The 23971-nt window shown below is 38.0% G+C and overlaps 1 protein-coding gene across 4 annotated transcripts; it reads right to left on the bottom strand.

The window, feature by feature from the left end:
* Positions 1–346: 346 nt before the first annotated feature.
* On the bottom strand, positions 347–23534 carry inavab (innate immunity activator b). 4 transcript variants are annotated; one of them, XM_007561177.2, is made up of 10 exons: positions 23234–23534; positions 12609–12728; positions 8697–8830; positions 5545–5667; positions 5224–5455; positions 5005–5058; positions 3851–4157; positions 2694–2834; positions 1841–2543; positions 347–849 (listed from the first exon to the last, which is right to left on the bottom strand). In XM_007561177.2, the coding sequence occupies exons 2-10, from the start codon at positions 12661–12663 to the stop codon at positions 757–759; spliced, it is 1842 nt and encodes a 613-aa protein (XP_007561239.1). In that variant the 5' UTR covers positions 12664–12728; positions 23234–23534; the 3' UTR covers positions 347–756. The 4 variants fall into 4 exon arrangements, with proteins under 4 accessions (XP_007561239.1, XP_016531453.1, XP_007561240.1 ...); XM_016675967.1 differs by lacking the exon at positions 23234–23534 and adding an exon at positions 15042–15189 and having other exon boundaries at positions 2694–2831; XM_007561178.2 differs by lacking the exon at positions 23234–23534 and adding an exon at positions 15042–15188.
* Positions 23535–23971: the final 437 nt, after the last annotated feature.

Raw genomic sequence — 23971 nt, 5'->3', positions numbered from 1 at the left:
ACACACACACACATTTTATATATATATATATTTATAACACACACACGCACACACATACACAACAAAGATTTCAATCTCAGAACACTCACTACAAGCAGCCCAAGCTCGTTAACTGGGATTATTTTATAAAAATATGTTTCTAATCTTTATTATTATTATTACATAGTGGATTATTTCCCTAAAACAGGTTGAAAAGGATGACATTATTTCACATCCACTAGAAAAAAGACAACTTTTCTTTGTACATCCTCACACAAACCTGAAATATTACCAACTAAAAAGGTTTAGTACCTAAATTTCATAATTCATGCTTCAGCTTTAAGGACATAAAGTTACAGCTTTGCTGACCAACAGCAAACAATTATTGTTAGTTTTATTGTCTTTATACACCTACTTAACATTGTATAGCTCTTCCACGTATTAAAGATTTATGTTTTATGACACAAACATTTCAGACTGAACAAGAGCAGCAGCAGCAAGACTCCATTCTCTTAACATGGCAAAAAAAATTTTTTTCTAAATGTTAAATCAAATCTAAACATCTGCAGCAAATTCAACTCTGCTGAGGAAATGTTGACCTTCTGCTGATTTCTGTTGGCAAGACGTTCCAACCTTTGTCCTCATTTTATGTGCGCAAATGAAACAAAGTGAGTAAACAGAATGGTAAAAATACCTTCTGACAATACAATTGATATTCAGACCAATGTATTGTGGTTCAACATGTAAAACTGCAGTCGGTGAATTAATCTCTGATCTTCACACTTGACTCATGTAGTGAGAGCCATTGTCTATCATCCAGTGCTGTGGAGCTTCTTCTGCAGCTTTATGCATGGCTCCTCTTTGGATAACCTTTAAAAGAGAAAACATTAAATTTATGTTTAAGGATCTGATAATGACAGGCAACATTGTATTAGCAGAATATGTTCTGCTCAGTGGAAGACCTCTCTGTTTCCAAGTATAATAAGCTTTTTTCAACATAAACTTTAATCTATAAAAAAAACTCTGATTACAATAAATCTAGAAAATAGGCCCACACACAAAAGCCACATTTTATTTATACTAGTAAAAAAAATAAAAGCTGTATTTTATATTTTATTTTTTCCCTTGTACTTTACATTTATGTCCTGATTTATGACATAAAATCCCAATAAAATACTAGGGACGCACCGATCCATATTCTTTCATTACTGATACCGATACATGAGTATATTTAGTATCGGCCTGTTACCGATCCGATACAGAAAAACAGCTGGATTGACTTAAAACGTTTCTTTTATTAAACATTTAACAGTATACTGAATTACAAATTTATTTAATACTCTGCACACTTAAATACATCAAACAGCTTCACAAGATTGGCCAAACATGTAAAATCAACTTTAATTTCCCCAGCGCAGGAGTTTAACAGCCAATAAAGAAACTGACAAAAACAAGTCAAACATTTAAAAATAAACTAACAAACCTTCTTTAAAATGATGCAGAAAGTGCAATTAGGAATTCTAAATACAATGTAAAATAAATGTTAAAAAGCATGATGTTGCTCAGAGCTCACATCATAGAATTAGACTGAATAGATCTTCCGCTATGGATCAGGTGCATTTTCACTGACAGCTGATCTGACTCCCCCCCCCCCCCAATACCCCCCCCCCCCCCCCCCCAATATCAGGATCAATACAGATAATGTCAGATCGGTGCATCTCTATAAAGTACATTCAATTTTGTGACTATGATCTGGCAAAAATTGATCTGTTCAATACTCTTGCAAGTCGCTACATTTTTGTCTTGTAAAAGTAGAATACTACTGCTGTGAAAAGACACCATCACATTTGGGTTTTCTTACTTGGTCGTGGAGTTTCTGACTCTGGTAGCTGGTTGACTCTTGTGTCGACATGTTTTTCAGCCTGACTGCTCCCTGTCTGTCCAGAGAGCGAGATCGTGGCGTTTTGAACTGACTGCGGCGGTGCCAGGACATCAGCTGCTCATTCACCACCTGACGTGGGAGACCGTGGCAGCCGTAGAGCACGTTGTCCATCTGTGCTGGGGGGGTGAGCCTGATGTCAGGAGGTACAGGCCTCTGTGCTCTCTGGTGGGGAATAGCAGCTTTTCTGTAATAATATTCATATGTGTTGGGGGAGCAAGCCGTTTGTTGCGGGATACGGAGCCGAGTCAGGTCCATGTCGGCGGGGTAGACCATTTCATCATCGTAATACGGTCTCTGGACCGCAGGACTCATTAGAGACCCGGGGTTGCGATGAAAGGCGGTGGGAGCGAGACCTTGAGGTCCATAGCTGCCTTCTGGGCTGCAGAGCGGGGGTGTAGCCTGATACTGTCTGCGTGGATGAGAGGGGAACTCCTGACCCGGGGAGTTGCTGTGAATGGAGAAGGAGCGTTCAGAGTTGCTGTCCTCAGAGCTAGCGCAGCTGCTGTAGCTCATCGTAGGAGAATGAGTCTCTGGTAACATTATCTGGTATTCTGTCAGACGTCGCCTGGGACCTCTGGTACGGCCACGCTCCTTGTAAAATGATGATTCAGGATTGGACACCCTAGGGAAAAAAAAACAACAACACAGAAACAGCTCTGATTCAGAGAGCACATGGCAAAAAAGAATGAAAATACACCAAAATATAAAATATATTAATGTTCTCGTCCCAAGAAGAACTTTAAACATGGAGGTGTGTCTGCGATGTGGCTACCTGAGGGAGAGCTGTCTGTGCACACGCATCTCTGGAGTGGAGGGGGTGCTGCTGGACTGGGTGCGGCCCAGTCTCATATGGGACAGGTGTTGAGGTAAGCAAGCCTCCAACGGTGGCAACAATTCAGATTTGGCTGGACTGCTGAACACAAAGCACAGATTTTCCTGTTAATGTTGGGATGAACACTGCAGGGCCTGTGGTTGGAGGATGATTCTGTTCTTAATGTCTCCATATGGATTCAAACTGTTAGTCTTTGTCCCACTCTTTTTGGAGCTAAATGCATTCTTGTTTATGTCTAAATACAGAATTATTACATAAAACATGAACTGACGAGTCAAACAATGTTCTTACTGTATGGATATTACTGTATACATTTCTGTGTGGAAGTATATATATTTTCTTTGTTCTTTTTTTTACCTGCAATATGCATTTATTTTCCTCTATGTGGCTCAAAATAAAGCAATAACCAACTGTAATACTACCATAACCACAAACATTAATAACAATAAATTAAAAACAATACACACCTTTGGGAAACAAAAGGGATCCCTCAGAAAAATGTTCTGGTGAAATACATTACTTTTGTTTTCATTTCCAAAGCTTAAAAGTTTTGATCAGCTCCAGAAATCGTTAGGATAATGAAGCCTAAATATGTTTTACAGGGTGATGCCTTTTTACATAGCCTCCATTTTTAGAGCTTTTCAAACTTGCCTCAAATGTCTGTTTAATTTTCCAGTGTTTAACTCACTTTTTGCTGCCTAATATAATTTGTCCACACACTTATGGATGTCACAATCAAGACATGTGTACTGTTTATTTCCTCTTTCACTGGTCATAATGTTGTGCCTCTTTCTGTGTGTGTGTTGGCTTTTTGCACCTACAGAGGGCAGTGTCGCACTTTCCAATAGATTGACTTCTTCTACAAAGCAGCATAAAACAGAGTATGTAGTAAAGAGAATTAGCTTTAAAACGTAAACTTTTGCTTTAACCAAGCATCAATATCAATCAATAGGTAATACGGTAGGTGTAATATTACAAACGACTTATAATCACAGAGATAAAACGTGATTTCCAACCTTCTTATGAGAGGTAAAATGGCTCACTTAATCTAGACTTAAAAAAGCAGGACCACTGTCATGACGGATGGTCTGTCTCACCTCTTTGTGCTGGAGGAACGCGACTTCTTGCTCTTCTGGTACGGCTGGTCGAGACTGGACTCCGACCACGGAGAGTGCTGGATGGGAGGAGGGTCGTACACAGGGCTGGAGGTAAAACTCAACTTGGAGTCGACGCTGGGGCAGGGAGACTGACAGGGGTTAGACAGCGGCGACCGAGGAGCCGCTGATGAAGACATGTAGGAGCTGTCGACGCAGGAACGTGAGGACATGGTGAGCGGCCGGGGCGAATCCGTTTCCACTGGATAAGGAAGACCAGAGGATGGCTGCGAGGACTGGCTTGTGACTTCTGGGAACAAATGAATAATTACGGTAAAGTATTTAGTATAAATGACTGCTGAGCAAAGGTTATTCTGGAGCATCTTCTATGAGATGCAACCAGGGAAGGAGTGGTTCACAAAATAGAAACTGAGTCTTCCAACGACAAAGATAACCTGAATAGTTAGAAAAGCAGGTTTAATATGATGATTTGATTTGGCGGGGAAGATTAATCAAAACAATCTGTCCTCTATAGGAAAAAAAGAAATGGCAAAAAAAGAAAAAAAAAATCCACAATGGTACCAGAGTGCTACGGGAAAATAATCAGTGGACTGACCACATAAATCGAATGTTTTGGAAAATGGAGGTGGGGAGAGTGTGATGGTCCAGGAGGTCTCACTGATTCAGGAGTTGAAAAATTTACCATAAATGATAAAAACATGAAATCTGTTCTCCATCATAAAATCCTGAATGAAAACATCCAGCCGTCTATAAAAAGGAAACTGGGCCCAAAATTCCTCCACTGAGATGGAAAAGACTCATTATCATTTATCAGAAATGTTGCCAGTTATTAGTTTTAGAGTACAATTTCTTTTCTTTCAACAGCAGGTTAATTTGGACAGCAAATCATTGTTTTTTTTTTTACTTCCTGGTTTTGTCTTTGAGATCATAATCTGTTTGATAATCTGAAACATTTAGGTGCGACAAAAGAAAAGTAAAAAACAGAAGAAAACTTGTACGAGTGCAAATGTTTTTTACATCAGCGTATGTTTTATTGTTAATGGCTCAAGTGCCAAAATCCAAGCTTTTTCCTCCCACTGTAAAAAAATGAAACTAAACTTTTCCATTTGTACAAATCGGGATAAGTTCATTCTTACCTTCATCTTGCACCGCAGAATCAGATAAAGAGCTGTCATCAGATGTGCCAAGATCTGATAGAACAAAGGAAACAAAGCATAAACATTCATATTAAAACAACTGGATCTAACCAAGTCAGAAGTTTTAATACTTTCAAAATCAGAGGGACTTTGAAAGTCATAAAGGGATTTGTCATCAAACTGTCAGTCTGTGGCTTTTTGTGATCATGAGTTTCTCACCTTGTTGTGTAACAGCAAGACCGGGGAGTGGCGATGATCGGCCGTGCTCCAGCCGCAGCTGAAAGGCCTTTTCTTGAAGCTTCTTGAGTTTCTCTTCTTCAGTCTTGCTGTGCAGTATCCGACTCTTCTTGACAGACTTGCTCAGGTGATCTTCATCACAGAGCTTGCGGGCCGCTTCGTATATCTTCGTCTGAAGCGCCAAATCGACATCCACCAGACTCAGTTCTGAATTCTGGAGATTAAATAGCCAGAAATGTTGGGTGTCTGCGTCATGTAAAACCGTAAATCTTAGACTCTACCATCTGAAAATGCACCAGGTACCTCTGATCCCTGAGGAATGTTTTGCTCATCCAGTTTAAACGCAGCGCCGATGCGTCTGCGAATCTGTGGAGGCTTCTCTCCTGGTAGCAGAGGGTAATCCTTTGGCAGCTGACCCGTCAGCTCCTAAACAACAATAATATTAAAAAATAATTAGAAAGCTCATTAATATCTTAACAACTCTGAAAGTTTCATTTTATAGGACAGACAGGGGATTTATTAGACAGTTAATCAAAACAAAAGTTTGTTCAAAATCACAGCCGTTAAATCCCGTGTTTAGTTTCTGTTGCACTCTTTTGAAGGGGTTTATCCAACATCCTCCACGGCGGTTATGAAACAATACACAAAAATCTGTATCAGATCCTTTCCAACGTGTTCAGACAGACACATTCAAAGACTCGGTTGCACAATTCTGCGTGCAACCAAGCAGGGGATTTTGTTTCACAACCGCATATTTTTGAATTTCACTTTCTGACCGAATCGGTTTTCATACCCAACAAGACGCAGATAAAACAATAAATACATTTTATGGAAGTTAAGTGTCACAGAGACATCATTCTTACGCAACCGCGTTAATTGTGGTTTATGAGTATGTCCTTCTTCTTTGTCACAGAGATGTGAGAGAGGGAGTGTGACTCCCATTAGTTTGTGTAAGCATGTCCCAACAGGACTGCCCAGCCCAAGTGTCAACGGGAAACAGCGACCCATTTTGGGATTCCACATTGGAGCGCCTGTGCGCGTCAACACTACAACTGTTTCCCACTTCAACTGTCCAGCTTGGAAATTACATGTAATGTGCATGTCAGTTTTTATTGAACCCTTCACTCAGCTGGCGCGTAGACAAGGAAAGAGGAAGTTAACGGCATGGTGTGTGAAAAAAAACCCCAACAAAAAAACAAACAAACCTCGAAGTAGATTCAATTCTACAGAAATGCAAAGCTTTACCGTTTCCTCTCATCTCTTTAAAGATGTTATCTATGGATTTCCAACAAAAAAATATACTAAACAGGATCCTGAAGATATATTACTGCTGATTCTGCTTCATGTTCCTTAGTTGGTGACGCCACATGAGGCACAATGACCACGACGCTCAGCAAGCGTGACAAAACTTTGTGTCAGATGAACAACTTCTGAGAGATTTCGACTAATATTCCAAAACATTTGAGAAACACCTGAGTTGAAAGAGTTTAACCATACAGGTCTGAACCAGAGTTTGACTCTTATGACCCCCAAGAGACGATGGAAGCTGCTGTGAATGATAAAAATGAAGCAGAGAAGATGCTAATCTGTAAAACCTTAACCAGTATTTTCCTTAATATTTTTCCATTTTAGCCTCCATGCGTATTAAGCTCTTGAAAAATTAGCGAGCGGCATCATCTGCTTGTATCACTTTAAGTGTTTATGTAATTCGCCTGCAGAGTGGAGATGAACGCAGTCTGATCTCAATCTGCTTTATCTTAGAGAAACAACTTTGCACTTTCTGTCTGCTGAGCTATGGGAAGTTTTTCTTCCAAGAAGGAAAAAAAAAAGTGTCTGACTGACAGGACAGATGAGGATGATGGGCCAGGGATTTTTAATTAAATTTCAGGATAACATGTTTCGACATTTTTCTTAATCAAAGATCTGTAATAACTATAAAACCTTATAAGCTAGAAACATTTCCACAGCAAAAAGGAAAAGATAAAACACACTAACAACTCGTTTTCTGTAGAATGTTTGGGCAATTCAATACAAAAATGATTTACAGTTGCTTTTCTTTTTTTCCACTTTGCAAAGACAGATTGTTTGCTTCAAGGTTGAAATAAACAAAAATGAGGGTCACGCCATGCATGAACATTTTATATGACCACAAATGGTGTTAGGAGTGTCCCGACTCCTGGAGAGCAGAAATCAGCTACTTTTACAAGCCAAACTGTGGCTTTTGCCCTTGCTACTGGAGAATAAAATGGTCTAAATGACCAACTAGACCCTTGTCTAGTTTACTATTAAAAAATAACTGCTTTGTACAAATAGTTTGGCTTATGGTTATTTCCACTGACAGGTTTTAGAACAAAGAAATAAACATCAAATTTGTACAAAATGAGAACAAACATATCCCTAATCATTGCTCCATTTTTGTGGAAAACTAAGAAAAATAATAACTGGTTACCTGATGCCAAAACAGAAAGAAAAATACCTTTAATTTGACCACTCTGTGTAAATTCTATACAGATATTAATTTTAAAAAACTGATAATCTTTGCATTACCTATTAATTAAGAAAGTACATCTAACTTCTTATTTATTATATTAAACCTCTTACACCCTCAGGGGGTATACATAAATTTAAATCTTAACATTTTGGGCAAAACCTTTATGCAGAATAGTTTTTGAAAGATCAAAGCCTCTTTTAGCGGATAATAAAAAATAAAAAAAATTTAAAGGCACGTGGAGCCTTTGTTTACAGAGCGAGCCGAGGTCACATGGCAGCTGGACCCACCGGTGGGTCCGTCGGGTTCTAGGGGTTAAGAGTCACTCTGGAGAGGCTGATCACCCATTAGCAGCTAGAAAGTCGTAGCTTTCCTCCCCTGCTCAGGGTTGGGGCAATATATCCCTTTAAAAGGAAACTTTCAGGGGCAATTACAGGGAAACAGAAGTTCAGATTTTCTCTTTAAACTCCAGTTTACCATGCTTTAACTTCTGTGTTATTGTCAAGTCTTATTTGAAAAAAGTAGACAAACTTTTGTAGAAACAGACTGAATATAAAAACACTAATTACAACCACTTCTAACCTGAAATTGTAGGAAAAAAAAAAAAAAATCTTTTTTTTAATGATATTCAAGAGATTTTATGAGACAGAAAAATTGAGTCTTTGTCACATGCTGTTTGTGAAGCAACATTGTGAAAATGTGCGTTTCCACATAAGATTTCCCTGGAGCTTTTGTGAAACCAACTATGGTTAACAAGCAGTAAAATGAGTCAGCGGCACAAAACTGCCCCACCAATCTAAGCCTTCCTAAGCAGGAGATGAATCATTCACACGCTGACTGCGGATTGCATCGCTTTGATTAAATGTAATATCTTTAGTTTTGTCAAACAAAAACATTGCATATCATTTCAAACAAAATCAATCTTGAACGTTTGTTCTTGAAGAGTTCGTCTGAGATTGTGACTCACAGCCTCTCGGATGCAGAGCTTCTTCAGCTCGAGTATGCAAATCTCCAGCCGGTCTTGGAGCGCCTGGTGTTTCAGCTTCATGGCCCGCGTGTGTGTGGTCACATCCTTTGCATGCGTAGTGGGACTGTCGGAGCCTGTGCCGTGCAACAAGAGAAACGAAACGCGACTTAGCCTGAGATCAACAATCGTGATTGTGACTGTCCTAAAGTTCACCACGGAGTGAGTAGTTAATAATAAAGCTCACACGGAAGCAGAACGTAATTAATAAATAACTCAGTCAAATCGAAACAAAGCAGGAATTCAAAATAAAACATCATAAAAACTTTAATAAACTTAATGTTGGCGTTAATGCGTTTGTCCCCATTGTAACCTCAGCACAGAGAACATTTTGTGAGAGCTGATGTGTTGACTCCGGGTCACCGACATGTTGTTTCAAGCATCACTTTAATTGTTGCTGAACTGCATTGCATTATCGTGACAAGTCGGCGAGCAAACTGAACGCCTGCTCTGTGTGCAAAAAAACATGAAAAGCATCCATTGTTTAAACAAAGCTACTTAATAAGTAAAGGAACAGTTCAAGAATTATTCAAGTGTTTGTGTGAAACTGGACTTCTCTGATTAATCTATACGAATAAATATATTTATATTTTTAATTCACATTATGTTTTGAAATCATTTTTTTCCCCCTGTTGTCTGAGCTAATCTGGTATGAAAACAAGATAGTGAATCGATCAAAATTTTGAGTGGAAAGCCTTTTGTTCATTTGGCGATTAGCCAACACAGCAGTTTGGACAAGACATAACTCTGTAAGTGAAGAATAAACTCCTGGTGCATTCCTCATTAGTGACACCGAAACTGCACAATCAGTATCAGGATCTTTCTAATCACAGACAATGTTAAGAGTGTGACTGGTACCGTCTGTAGCCATGGCGACTGATGACATGAAGATTAGTCTCTGGCGTGGGAGGGGCTACTAGCCACAATGCATTGAGTGCTGCATACTTTCAGAGATTACTCGAAGAATCCCTGCAGGTGCTGACAAACATCTGAGGTGCAACAGGAAGAGAACGTGACAGCACGACAATAGGCTAAAGAGTCCCCCCCCATTTTCAGACACAATTCCCCTTTTCAATGTGGACCGACACGTTTTCATTGTGCGAAGCAGGAACCACGTGGCTCAATAAAAGTACAGGGAATGTCAGAGAGGACAACGTATCAGTAGACAGCAGCGGGTACAGAGAGCAAGTTTAGGTTTCATGCAAGTTCAGTTAAGAAACGCTCACTGACTTATTCATGAGGATTATAATTTAGTTAATATTTATTGATTCATATTTATTTAATAAGCTTTGAATATGGATTTTATCGGCTGCTGGTAGCAGTGTGCAATCAATCCACTGAGACTCCATTGAACAGGATGAATACGTTACTGGTGTGAAAAAAATTATTCATGACAAAGGGGATAACAACAAATATTCATACTTGTGTGCTGGATTAACAATTTGTGCATATCTAACTTTACATTTTCTTTTCAGAACCATTAGTGTTGGGTTAGCAGTCCAAGAGATTGAGAGCGAAAGATTAAGGTTAAGATCTGTCAAGAAACATAAACTGACGTCAAAGATTAATTTTTAGATTTTACTTTTGAGTCTAACCAAAATTAAACTCATCTGCTTTACAAAAGAAGTAAACAAATTCAACTCAAGTCCATTTAAGCACATATTCAGCGAGACTTGTATTGTAAAAAAAGTTTTAAAACAGAAGTGTGAAATGCTGAAGAATAAACAAGACATGTAAAAACAGACAGCAATTTAACCTTCCTAGAGTCAAAGAAAGCATAAGAGTTAAATGTTTGTAAGTGCTTATAAACCAAAGATAATCAATTTGACAGTAACAGGTCTAAATACATCTTTAAATTATGAATACACCCATGTGAACAAGTTTAAAGTGGTAAAAGAAAAACTTTGTTTCCTCCGTCATGAAATCCGTATTCTACTCACAAGCACACCCTAATAAATAGAAATAAAAAAATGGACATAAACAAGAAAATGCTTTTTTGCAGCTTGCTGCAACATGTCAACATTACCTAAATAAAGAAGTGCTTAAAATAACATCAAAAACAGCACTGACTGAGATTGCCTTAAGTGATGTAATTTAAGTCAGAGTTTATTAGATCCAGGAACCAAAAGTTTCACAATGAGCAAATCAGCAGGTCATGCAGTTACATTTAAATATAGAGGCATGTCTGCACACGGCACTTCCTCAATTCTAACACAGGGTTTCATCTTTAATAGCTTATACGGAAATACCACAAATCCTATTATTGCTTGGAAGGCAAAATAAGCAGCAGGTACTTCTGCGTGGACCATCTAGCCAGAAAAAGAGAAATGCTAAATCAGTGTGATCATTTAATCTAAATCAAGAGTCGGGACAGAAGCTAACCTGGTGCTCCTAGTCAGTTTTGAAATGGCTCTCTGAGTAAACCAAACTTTTTTCATTCACAAAATTGATCATTTGCACTCAACTTTAACTGTCTGCGGTTGCTAATTCAAACTCATTTGATTTAGACTGTAAAGGAGAGAAAAAAAACACCATATCCAGTATAATGTTTTTGAATTCAGAGGAAGGCCCAGTCATGTTGAGACCTGGCTGTCGGCCTGACCTGGACAAATAATGAGCTTCAAGCCTGAGGAAAAAACATGGTTGGACAGCCAGGTGATCCTCTGTTATCTGAACCAAAGACATTAAACTATGCTTAATGATACAGGCCAATTACTGCTCGTACAGAGCTGTCATCATAAAAAGCATTGCTTCACTCATCTGGTATGTCTTCTTTGCACGACCTGCTGAAGGTAGGTACAGCGCATCTGTCAGGACTAACAATTGTAACAAACAAGGTTTTCCTGAGCTTAATGCGTAAGTTTAACACTTTTTTAATGTCTAAGCACTAGTTTTTGCATGTCAAATCACTTAAAAGTTATGCCTTGCATATGTGAGCCTCCTAAATTAAAAAGCAGTTCAGCAGCTTGTTTCATGTTTTTGTAGAGCTCTAACGCTGCATTTGCTTTGTCTTGAAAGTCAAAGCTTAGATATGGGAATGACGTCTGACTACTGTCAGGCTTGTCGCATCAGTAAGATGGATAGCTGCTGGGATTTATTAGATGTTTACCAGGCTAAAACAACAAGCCATATTTACGAACACATTAGAATAACAATCAGAGGGTCTCTGGTCCGTTTGACACCAGAAGTGCTGGCAAAAAGAAGCAAAAGACAATGTTTGAAGCAAAGCCAAAAGACAACCAGCGTTTAAGAACTGATTTGGAAATTACATCCATGGACGGCTGTGGGTGTTTCTTGTAATATCAAATTAAATAGCAGGAAGATAAGAGACAGTGAGCTCATGTTATTGCAGAGATTTAAGACTTTTCATTAATTTTGAAGAGCTCTGTTTTACTGTCTTTTTTTTTGTTTTACATTAAACTGATAAAAAAAAAAAGTTTTAAATGTAGCATTTGGATTGGTTGTTCGTCTCCATAAGCCTGCCTTAGCTCCTGATGAAAGTAGCTGATAATAATAAATAAAAAGAAAGAACCAGTTCAGGACCGGAACAAGAGCTTGTATCGGTGGAAACACAAAGAACTGGTGCTAAACAAGTTCCAGTACCAGTTTATGAATAGAACTGGTTTGGTGAAAAAAAAATGCAGGTGTGTTTAACGTGATATACCCATAAGATGTACAAACAAGAATCTCGACAGAGAGTTATAAGCACAGCAGCCATATTGAATCAGCAGAAGGAATTTTACTCTTGGGAGACTTTTATTTTTATTTTTTTTGTTTTCCAACAAGAAACATAGAAATTCATGTCATTAATGATTACTCAACATTTTCACCAATTCAACATCAACTATTTTTTACCTGAATGAAGAATGATGCCGCTGTCTGTGTCGCTGATTTCTCCAGTGACTTCCATGTCAGCTGATCGACTTCTTGTTACTTGTTTTCGATTGAAGCAAACGATAAGAGCCACACCATGCCCTGTGAAGTACAACACCAGCCAATGTTACATTAAATTTAAATTAAACACAAAAAAGAAGGGTAGTTTGTGGAGTCTTTGGGATAAACGTCATGGTCAAATTGGTAATTATTGCTGACGGAGGGAAACTGATTTTTGAGTATAAAACTTGTTATAAATACTGCAGGTCACAGCAGTCGCAAACTTGCAAACGTTTCCCTTCATACCATTCCTTAAAGTGCTGGAGGGACTGAAGATTTATCTGGCTTTATGTAGCAACAACACATTTTTCTCTTGCTCAACAAGGACAAATTTGGCTGTTTGCAAATATTTCTTATAGAGAAAACACAATGGCCATGGTGTGGAAACCAAGGAGAAAATCATCCATCTTGCTGCTATTGGCATGTCTGTAGCACAGTGGACTGCTGGCTGGTTACTGACCAGCTAATATCAACGTCATGGTGCTGGTTTGCATTTACAAGAAAACCACTCCTAAATTTAGCTCTATATTATTTACGTTTGGTATAATAAAAAAATGCCTGGTGTAAAGTTATTTAGATTTTTGTGTTAATACAGTGCGTTCCCAAAACTCAAGTTATTTTTACTCAGGGTTATCATACCTTCAACAGACTGCAAGAAATTTCTGAAGCATGTTTTGCCAACAGATGCCTAATTATCTGACTAATTTAATAGAGCGGGTTGACACAACACTGCAAATATTCACAAAATTGAAAAGATGAATAGTTTTCCTTCATAAATCAGACAAGCAGCCAGGACAAACATGAGCAAAACGTTCTTTCCCACCATTACCTAATCTTGCGACCTGTTGCTTCAGTGATTCAGGTGTGACGTGCCTTGTTGACCTCACAGACAGGTGTAGTCAGCGTCTTCAAGAGGGTGAGTACATACACACACATGTTGCCTTGTCTAAGGCGTTTCCGGTGACTGCATGTTTGTTAACACTCTGATGATTGTTAGCTCAGTCCGTGTAATAACTGAGACATAAATCCACCTGATGTCAAAGAGAGACCGACTGTGAGGCTTGTTGGTTTGATTATTAACCAGGAAAATGAAGGAATGTGATGGTGACCGCATTCCAGCACACAGGAGAGGGTCACTCTGGCTAACACCAGGAGGCTGCTGCCTTTGAATAGATAAGCTACTACTATACTGATGGTGCTGCTGGCACATGATGACACTGAGGAACATACAGGCGTTAGTAAAACGTCTCCCTTTATCACTCAGGACATGACAAGCAGATGACAAACTGCCTCCACAAATCCCATGACTTTGAAAATCTTGCACCACCAAACCACAGATACGCTGCTGCTGCCATTGCAGAAATTAAGGGAAATCACTAAAACACAAAAGGTTGAAAGAAGAAAATGATCCAGATGATATTTCAAACAGAACAAGGTAACACGCGTTTAAGAAAAAAGCCATCTCGACCAAATTGTTAAAAAAAAAATCTCAAACATCTACAGATAGCAGAACTGAGGTGCTAAAAACAAAAGCTAGATTATCAACAGTGTGAAAGCAATGCTGATTAGCAAAATAAAAATTGGTAAAAAAAAAACAAAACATGTTATGACATTTATTAATTAGGCAGCTTTCCTTCAAAATAAAACCTTTATTGCCAACAAATAGAAAAAGATCCCAGAACTACAAGTGGAATTCACTGTCAGTCTCTTTTGTGAAGTGAAAATGCTGTAACTTAGGAGAAATTGTTTTTAAATAAAACACAAAGAGATAAAAAGTCAGTTTTGAAAAGTCTGTAAGTATCCAGTTATATTATTTAGACACAGAGCCACATGAAATAATATTTCACTCACTTCAAACCTGCACCACTTCCACAGCTAAGCTGATTTCTCTAGAATACGAAGAGAAATACCGCCTGAGACGTCTTGACCTCTGAGCATTAGAAGTTCCTCGTTTCTCATTATCTGTTTCAAACTGAGATAAACCGGTAATCAATTCATTTATTATGCGTTGAGCAAGACTGAAGTTGTTTCTTTTAATTTACAAAAACTTAAACAGCTGAAGCAGTGAAAAGCCCTGAACGTTCAAACATTGTGATGTCTGAAGAACGCAAGGTGTTTGAGAAACGATTTTTCTGATATTTTTCTGATAGACAAAAGAATATTTCTGAAGCATAAATATTAATTAACTCTATAGTTTTCAAATATAGATATAGTTATGTGATGTAAACCCCTTTTTTTTTTAAAAAATGAAAAAAATAAAAAACACAACATATTCTACATCGTAAATAAGAAAGCAGATGAAAGCAGATATTTCTCAGGCACTTCCAGCCAAACAACAATAACAAATGTACTTACTCTGTGGGGAACTAAGAAAAACAGCCAAAGTCAAAGAGGTGAAATAATCCCCCTGAGAATCCGTGACTTGAATGTTAAGAAAAATGTGAGCGGTGTGGAGTCTGGACAGGAATGAGCGACTCGCCCACAGAGCGCGGTGCTTTCTGGGGAGGAGTGGCTGCATTCACAGAGGGCTGAGCGCTTTAAACACGGTGTCGGATAACCCGACTCCACTGGCAGAGTTTGAAACTGTGTCAACAACAATGACCAACACACTGAGGAATTACACCTAGCATCACCCTCCTATCAGCACTCGCGAACACACGAGTGGCAACTTGATCAAAACTGTTTTCCTTCACATTCGCTACGGCTCTAATGAAACCAAGCAGTTTAGTAACTAAAAATAAAGTAACAAGCAAATTAATCTGTCAGCTGATCATCAGAAAAGCAAAACAAATGGGGCAGCTCAAGAAATGCTTTCTCATTTTTAATATGTTGTGACCAATGTTTGATATTCCCACCCATGCTTAGTCTATCTTGACAATTCCAACAAGTCACCCGTCTTGAGCAGTAACGCTCACCGTTTCTTGTGACAACTTGTTTATAGGCTCAGATTTGAGGGAAAGATTGAAAAGTGTCTCTCAGAGACGACTAAAGACAAACTTTCTTTAATCCAGTGCTTCCCAAACTTTTCAGCTTCCGATCCCCAAATAGCAATGCAGCGTGTGACTGACTGGTAATGCTTGTGCATACAAGAATCTGCCATCAATTAAACATGGGTATGATAAAAATAAAACCCACACCAAATACCATTAACTTATCTCGTCAATTTTTAAGCATGTTTTTATCTCTTCTAAGATAAAATGGCATAAAAACGTTTTAATTATGGTCCTTTTATATGTTGTTTACTTTGATTCCAAAAAGAAGCTCCACAGTTCCTGATTTGGGCTCGCCACCCCCCTTTCAGGAACCACTGCTTTAATTAACGGTTTTAAAAGATTTTACGACTTTAGAAGCTATTTTACTGGTTTTCTGATAATTACCATTCTAGCTTGTTTTCTAACTTCAGTGATTCAGGCATTCAAGTAATTTTGACTACTGCCACCTCCTGGTTGAGGAATACAGGATTCCAGCAAGTTTCAGTAAAACAAAGTTAAGAGTTTACAGACTTTTATAAGACCATGATTTAAATTTGAGATATATTTGAATTATGAAATAAACTCAATAAAAACAAATGTTACATTATAGCACACAGTTAATCACAAAAGCATTCATCTTCTAGGTGATTTAAATTTAAAATAATTTTAATTCAACCAAGAAGTTTGTGTCCAAAAGGAGACAACCATCTCTTGACAGAACAATATAAAAGAAAAATCAATAACAAAAAAAAACTTTTGTTTTCACAGTTCAGAAAATGAAATGAAATTATTTATGTCCTTCTCAATAATGAATGGTAAAATAGTTATTGGAGCTACAACAATCAAACGTTTGGCCTGTTTCTTCTGGTAATTTCTTCTTAAGGACATGAGTGCTACATCTTTGAAGTTGGAAAGCCTCTTTGTCATAACCCTAATCTTTAACCTCTTCAACAGATTCAAGTTGGGTCTCTAATTTGGCGACTTCAAAATGTTATTTCTTCCACTCACAAGCCATGTGTTGGTAATATTAAACAATTACTTTAAACCTAAATCTGAAAGGTCTTGAAGTTGGCTCATTTTGGAGTTTACGCTGTTTAACATGTTCAAATTGTTTAATATTGTAGGTCAGTTTTTTATTCAAGGGTTTAAGCAGTATACAGTAAGCTTCATTAACAAATATATATATATATATATATATATATACACACACACACACACTTCGGGTAAGGTAAGCAGAGTGTTTTGATTTTAATAGTTTGAACATAAAATATACCAGTTTCAGAACCAGAATTATTTTGTGGTTTTGTAGGAAATGCAACATTTCATTTACTGCTGTCTTCACAACTTGTCGTCAGTGGAAAAGCAACAAATGAACAAATATAGAAACCATAAATTTCAATTTAGGATCCAATATGAAAAATCTAGACATATTTAAGTCTTTTTAAAACCCTGTTAACAGTACTTAAGAAAAATAATCTGTAATTATCTCGTAACTCTTGATATGCCTGTCGCCACTTAAACATTCCCACTTGACGACCTGCTTTCAGAACAACCCAGAGGATGTTTTGTGGCCTGTCATGTAAAAACATATGGAGAAGCAAATGGCAGCGGGAAGTCCAGATGATTTAAGCAGACTCGCAGCACCTGCTCCGCTCCTGCATGGCTTAAATTCATTCTGAATCTACACATTCATTTTGGCTTTCCAGGAATGTTGGGTCTCAGACATGTAGCAAAAGGTCCGGCGATTCCCAGACATTGGAGAGTCAGATCTCAAATGACATGGCACTGAGGAAGCAGCAGCTTTAGAGGTTGTAGTTTTAGGTTAGCAACATGTATTACATTCAGCCTTGACGGCGCGAACACAACTGGACACAGTGAAAAACACTGGGCCTCTTATTGTTCTGGCATGCCAAACCTTGAGAAGTTGAAAGAAGGTAATTTCCATGCAGAAATCTTTATTGGATGATTCATGTTTGTTTCACGACTTCCGTTCAGAAAACAAAAGCAGAACTGCCATTTCTGTTTAAAAAGCCTATTAAATAAAGACTTCCTCATGAAAGTAATACTTATGTAACAAAACAATCGAAAACTGATATTTGTGAAAAACGTACGCATGTTCACAGGACTTACAACAAAGGCGAAGACCACAAAAAACACAAATAAACTTCTTGATGACAGGAAGGGACTATTTTAGAACAACTTGGGTTGGGTTGAGAGAAGGCAGCAGGGAAAAAAAATAATCTTCTTCATCCCAAACAGAAGCAGCATATTGCATAAACATGCTGTAATCCAAACAGTCTGATAACCCTAACTGAGGGAAGTGCCGTCATAGTAGTGAATAATGACCTATTCTGGCCATGGGAAACTACAGTCAAGGTTTTACGAACATAAATATGTCTGTGGGAGACATTTTCTAAAACGCTACTTTGACACAACTTCCACCCAGAGCCGAGGAGGTAACCAGTTGCTGGATGTGGTGGGTAGTTTAGATAAACTACAAATCCCTGAGAGACAGAGGGCAGCTTTGTGTCGGCTACACAGCAGCTGGCAAAACAAATTCTTTAAATATTCTCGAGTCCTTTTTTAAGTTCATGGCTACATGTGGAGCCTTCAGTGACAGACGATCACACTCGGAGCCACTGCCTCCCTTCTCAGCTTTTCTCCTCTAATTAACTTCATGTTTATGAGAATCCGATGATGATGTGAAAACTAGCTAAAGCTCCCCGCCCAGATGTGTCGTGTAAATCCACACTGCAAACACTTTGGGCTTAACAAGTGAACGTTATTTTACCCGTGGAGAAATTAGTCATTTAAGGTTTTTGATGCAATATATGTAAACTTGGTTTTGGAACATGCCTTAAACATACGTCTAATTACCCTCCAGTTTATTTATACCCATGCATCACTTGTTAGCTGCATTCCTTCAACCCCACCCTCCCATATCCTCAGCAGGGAATCCCTTCATCCCTCGTCTCTTCCTCCATTTTATCTCATCTTCCTCATTTATCTCTCCAAATATCCCTGCCTTAATCTCTTTTATTCACTCAGATGCCCTAAATCTCCGTCTTTGTTCTACGTTACACGTAGGAAATTGACTGGAAGTATGAAACTCTATGCCGACCAAAAAGAGTCTCCTCCTCCCAATCCTCCACCAGATGACTCTGCATCACATCCAGTTCACTTCAGCTGTATCCTGTGTAGATAATCTTTTTTTTTTTTTTTTTTTTTTAAATATGTAACTAACTTTGTTGTAGCTTGGTCCTTCCAGTAAAGTTTATATAGAAATGGTAAAAAAATAGATAAAAAAAATTATTGAACATTCAAAACATGAATTCAAACCAAAGTAAATATGATGACAATTTAAATTTATTGTGGAGTTTGGCATTGTGAATTAAAAAAAAATAATATTTTATGGAGTGCAAATGAATTTGATTGAAAATTAGAGCATGAAAACAACAAAACTCACATATGATCAAGATGAGAGTTGTAGAAAAATAGCTCTTACAATATTTTTACTCATTTAAGCCTGCCATCACTGGTTGAAGTAATTAATGACATCAACTATAACAACTTCAACAGTGTAATAAACCTTATTTTTTATTTATTTCCAGTTCAGTTTTGCTATATTTCATATACTGGGCTTGAGTTTATTTATTTTTCTCATGCTTTTTACAAACCTTAACATACATTCACATGCTTTAAGTCTCAGTTTACAGTTTTGTGGTGTGCAATAAATACCAAATTTGCATGGCAAAAAGGTAAAACTGAACTTAAACAGTTAAATTTTTTAGAGAAGATTTAGGCAATCCAAAAATGTCATAATTGTCAGCTTTAATTATGTTGTTTTTGTGGTCATTTGGAGCTTAAAAACTAGAGGTGTGCCGATCGATCGGTCACCGATCATAATCGGGCCGATTTCCGTGAAAAAGTGCATGATCGGTGATCGGCGGTATCTTGTTGCCGATACCGATCACCTGCTTCTCATTTCCCAGCCTGCCTGTGCAGCTGGTCTCCTCTTTCCTTCACACTGCGCAAACGTGTAGCAACAAATCCTAAGCGATGTGGAACTATAACGCACTGAGTGAATGGGGAAGTTTGCCTGTTGCGGCGGAAAATTAAAGCACGTCAAAATGCAACAACACCACGAATCTAATATGGCATAAAAACAATGCCATACTTGACGGAGTTTGGCTACATCGATGCTCACTGCAGTAAAAAAGACATATGGAGGATCAGATAGCAGGTAAAGCAGCGCACAGCTACAAACACTCACCCGGATTAGCATGACGGTCAGAAAGCTAAACAAATAACCCGCAAAATTATTTAAGTCTTCGAGCTGCGATGTAAGACGCTGGTTCTGCTCTCGCTGTTGAACCGCTGCTACGCTACAGGTAGTAATATTTGACAGACAGAGCTTCGCTTCTGCTCCACCTGGTAGTGACTCTCACACCAAACCTCTATTTAAAGCTGTAGCATCTAACTTAAAAAAAAAAAATACATTTTACATACTTTTGCTGTCCTAACATGAGACAAATAATCTCTGAAAAAATAATCGATCTCCTCCCTGTTCTCCATAATTACTCCGCTCAGTCAGAAACAGCCAATCAGAGCTAGCAGTAATCAGCTAGCCGCCATGCTATCAGGAAGTTTTCCTTCAGTAACTCTGGATTGTTTATTGTAATGGAACCTGTTTTTGCCTTTGAATGTCACGTTTTATACTTGAACTTCTTGGCAATGTTGAGAGGTTTTATTTTGGCTCTTTGCATTATTTAGCCTCTTCAGAGCCTTCATATGTTATCAGTCTGTTAAAGATAGTATTATCAATAGCAGTACAATTTGCACAATGCTTGTTTTGTTTAGTTTTCTTCTTGGAAAAAGTGATTAAAAACAAGTTTTTGTCTAAATTAAGGTGAATTCATGGTTCCTTTTTCCACATAATGTAACCGGTAGTGTTTATGATAAAAAATAAATGAATAATAATTATGTGATCGGTATCGGCAGGAAAAAACCTGATCGGCACATCTCTATTAAAAACATATTGAAACATGTTTGAATAACTGCAGATGCCTTCAGTGGCTTTTGTTAGCATTTTCTAGGCTTGATGATCACAAGCCTAGAAAATTTACTAAGTCAGAAAATAGGACCATGACCTAAAGGAAACTTGAACCTTGTGATAAAGACCAGAAGCTCTTAAAAAAATGTTTTTTCTGTTACAACAACAAAGACATATTTTGTCTTCCATGCAGAATTTATTTCAACCAGTTATTAATTTTTCATGTTTCGTACGTCTTCACAAACCCTCAATATCCTCATAACCTGATGCAAAAGGTGAACACCTCTAAATTCACCTCTAAACCAATCAATCACTCATGTGTGTTTTGGCAACACTCATATCTGTGGCTGCCGAGGAAACCCATCTAGAGGAATGCAAGTCTGAACCGAGTGGGGATACTCAGCGTGGGTTTTTAATGACCGTCCCGCTGGCAGGTCTGTGAAGCTGAGGGGGTTAAGCCACTTGCCCCCAGGTCAGAGCTCAGGAATGCATAAACTGCAGAGATATTTCATTGCACAGAAATCACAAGCCAACTAATGAGAGTGCTGCGGGGTGGAAAGGCTTTTCGCTGACTGAAGCTAAAGCTACCTTCATACAGGAATCAATGCTGCAAATATTTGGGTCACTGGAGTAGAACTTGGTGTTAAATTTACCTTTCACTTGTTACTTTTTGGGGATTGAGATCTCACTTTACTGCCTGTCACAGTTGTGAAGTCTGGTTTATTTGCATAGCAAATTTCTGCAACAAGCAATTCACAATGCTTGACATGATACACTTGAATTTTTATGACACGAATTTGCAAGACGTTGTGTTAAACCTTTTGAAAACGTGATTTTCAAACCTCAACAGCTTGTGTTTAAACTGCCTTGATCTTTGTTGTTCCCGTCTAGTCAAAGAGGATGTTGCAAGCTTATAACTTCTCTGTCCACTCTATCTTTACACTGTTCTACTTCTTCTCTTCTGCTTTGTGGACAAATGATAAGAGATGAAGCCCAGAATTACAAGTAGAGCAAGAGCAAATGAACACAAAGAAGTGGCGACTGGGACCCTCTCATGGAGGTTTCACTTCATGTACACATTAACATGGTTGAAGTCATCACAGTAAAAATAAAGCTCAAACTCTTTACATTCTCTGGCTTATGCATTTTAAGGGCGTACATGTTTCAAACTTTTCCATATCTTTGGTTTTCTCTTTGCTTAATAAATAATTACCTCTCTGGTATCTAGTTTTCTATCCATGAGGTTAGATTTAAATAAATGTCTAACCTGGTGAATACCGAATCATTTACACATTAAAGGAAACATGTAAACCTCAGTTTCTGGAGACTAATTACAAAAAAACTATGATAAAACCTGGACTTTCCCCTTGACATTAAAACAGCCAGAGCTAAGCCAAGCAAAGCGTTGCAACTTCTGTATCAAAGAGAAAGCATTTAGGAGTGCTGCAGAGGAAAAGGATGTTCTGACAAATTCACAGTTTAATCTAGTTTCTTTATACTTCCTGTTTGAATGACTACCAGTGGATCAAAGTTCAATGCTCCTTACAAAAGTCTATGGCTCTTTATCAAAGTGCTCCAGTGACTAACAGCTGAATTAATCCCACACAGCATCTTGATGCTGGAGCTGCTTCAAGCATTCAGCATACAGAGGCGAATGAATCTTCCATCAATGCACACTGAGCACACAGAGGGTAGCGTCACATTATGTGGTGTTGATATTTGGTCAACACCAATACCAACAAGCAGGAAGGTGAAACTAGAATACTATTTAGTTGCCATAATGTATGTTTATATACTTTCATGAATTTCAATATGCAACAATGTGATGGGGTATAAATTCAAAAGTATATAAACTCCAACACTAACATTGACAACTACATACAGCAACATAAAACACATCACTTGGTGCAAGTATCCTAAATAAACTTTTCAAAGTGACTTTTTAAATGTATATTTGAACCATTTTACTAAAGGGATAAGTAATGTAAATACGTTTCACTACAGACTTAGCTCTGCTTAGTTTTGCTTTTCATTGAATCAAGACATTTTCATATTATAAATGTTACAAGACACTAAAAAGTATCTCTCTATAAAACAGTCTATTTAAATATATTTACAATGGAGATAAACTGTAATGTTTATCAGCTTTACACTGCATCTACAACACTGCAAACCAGAGGAATGGTACTCTTTTTTTAACTTACCACTTATCAGATTGATTTTCTTGAGCAGCCACTATAACCATCAAAGCACAGAGTATAAGCATAATCAAAGAAACCCTGAATGTACACCATGTAATCAGTCAGCAGCATTAAGTTGCTGTTGGGCCGCAGCTTTGAAGGAGTTTCTGAAAGTTTACTGCCCCTCTTCAACTAAGAGCATTCCCCCTCTAAAAACATCGAACATCTTTTTTAAGTTACCACCACCCATGGAAAACTTTATGATTTTAAATGAGCGTCTTTTACTAACAATAGAAATAAAAAAAAAACACAAAACGATAGAGAAGATTTTTCTCCTCCTACCTCTGCGGCCAGTTAGCTTGCTAGCATCGTGTCCCAGCTACATCCATACAGTCAGCGCTCCATCGGCTGCTCGCATCCTCCCAGATTTAACCTGGAAGTTTCTTCTTTACCCCGACTACAAAAGCGGTGAAAACACCGCCACGTTTCTATGTCAGGTAAAATTTCTAGTTACTATGACAAAACCCCGATCATAAAGCTAAATTTAGTCCCCCAAACTCAGCCGTTGTTGAATAAGATACTCCACGAGCTCAGTAAAGTAAAGCAATGTAGTGTTGCCTTCACGTACGGTCGAAAACGAGCATGAATCAAAAAGCTTTCACCGAGGTAACCACCTAATTTGTACAGAACTGTTTTGACGAGAAAAAATGGGATCATTGAGTACAATAAATGGTTACAAATAAAAAGTAAATAAATACATACAACACATGTACTCTAAAAAAACAAAATCTTAAAAACCGTACTGTTTTGTTATTTTTATTTCTGCGCTGTTTCTTAGATACGGTCACAGTGTGATAAACAGCAAAACGTTTGTTTTTCCACACAAACTCAGTCATCGTGAGTTAATTGTTAGTTAAGTGAACACCCGACACGGCTTAGTAATCCTCCACATCTGCACCAGTGGTTAAGAAATTATGGGTTTTTTGAGTGCTTGAACGCCCCATCGATGTGGGAACAGTTTCCCTCAGAGATCAAAAATTGAGTCAAAGTCATACACGATCAAATAGATTCAAAGTAATA

Source organism: Poecilia formosa, unplaced genomic scaffold (assembly GCF_000485575.1).
Source record: "Poecilia formosa unplaced genomic scaffold, Poecilia_formosa-5.1.2 Scaffold124, whole genome shotgun sequence".
In the NCBI taxonomy this organism is placed as follows: Eukaryota; Metazoa; Chordata; class Actinopteri; order Cyprinodontiformes; family Poeciliidae; genus Poecilia; species Poecilia formosa.
The sequence above is the reverse complement of the archived record's forward strand: the minus strand, read 5'-3'. Positions and strand labels throughout refer to the sequence as shown.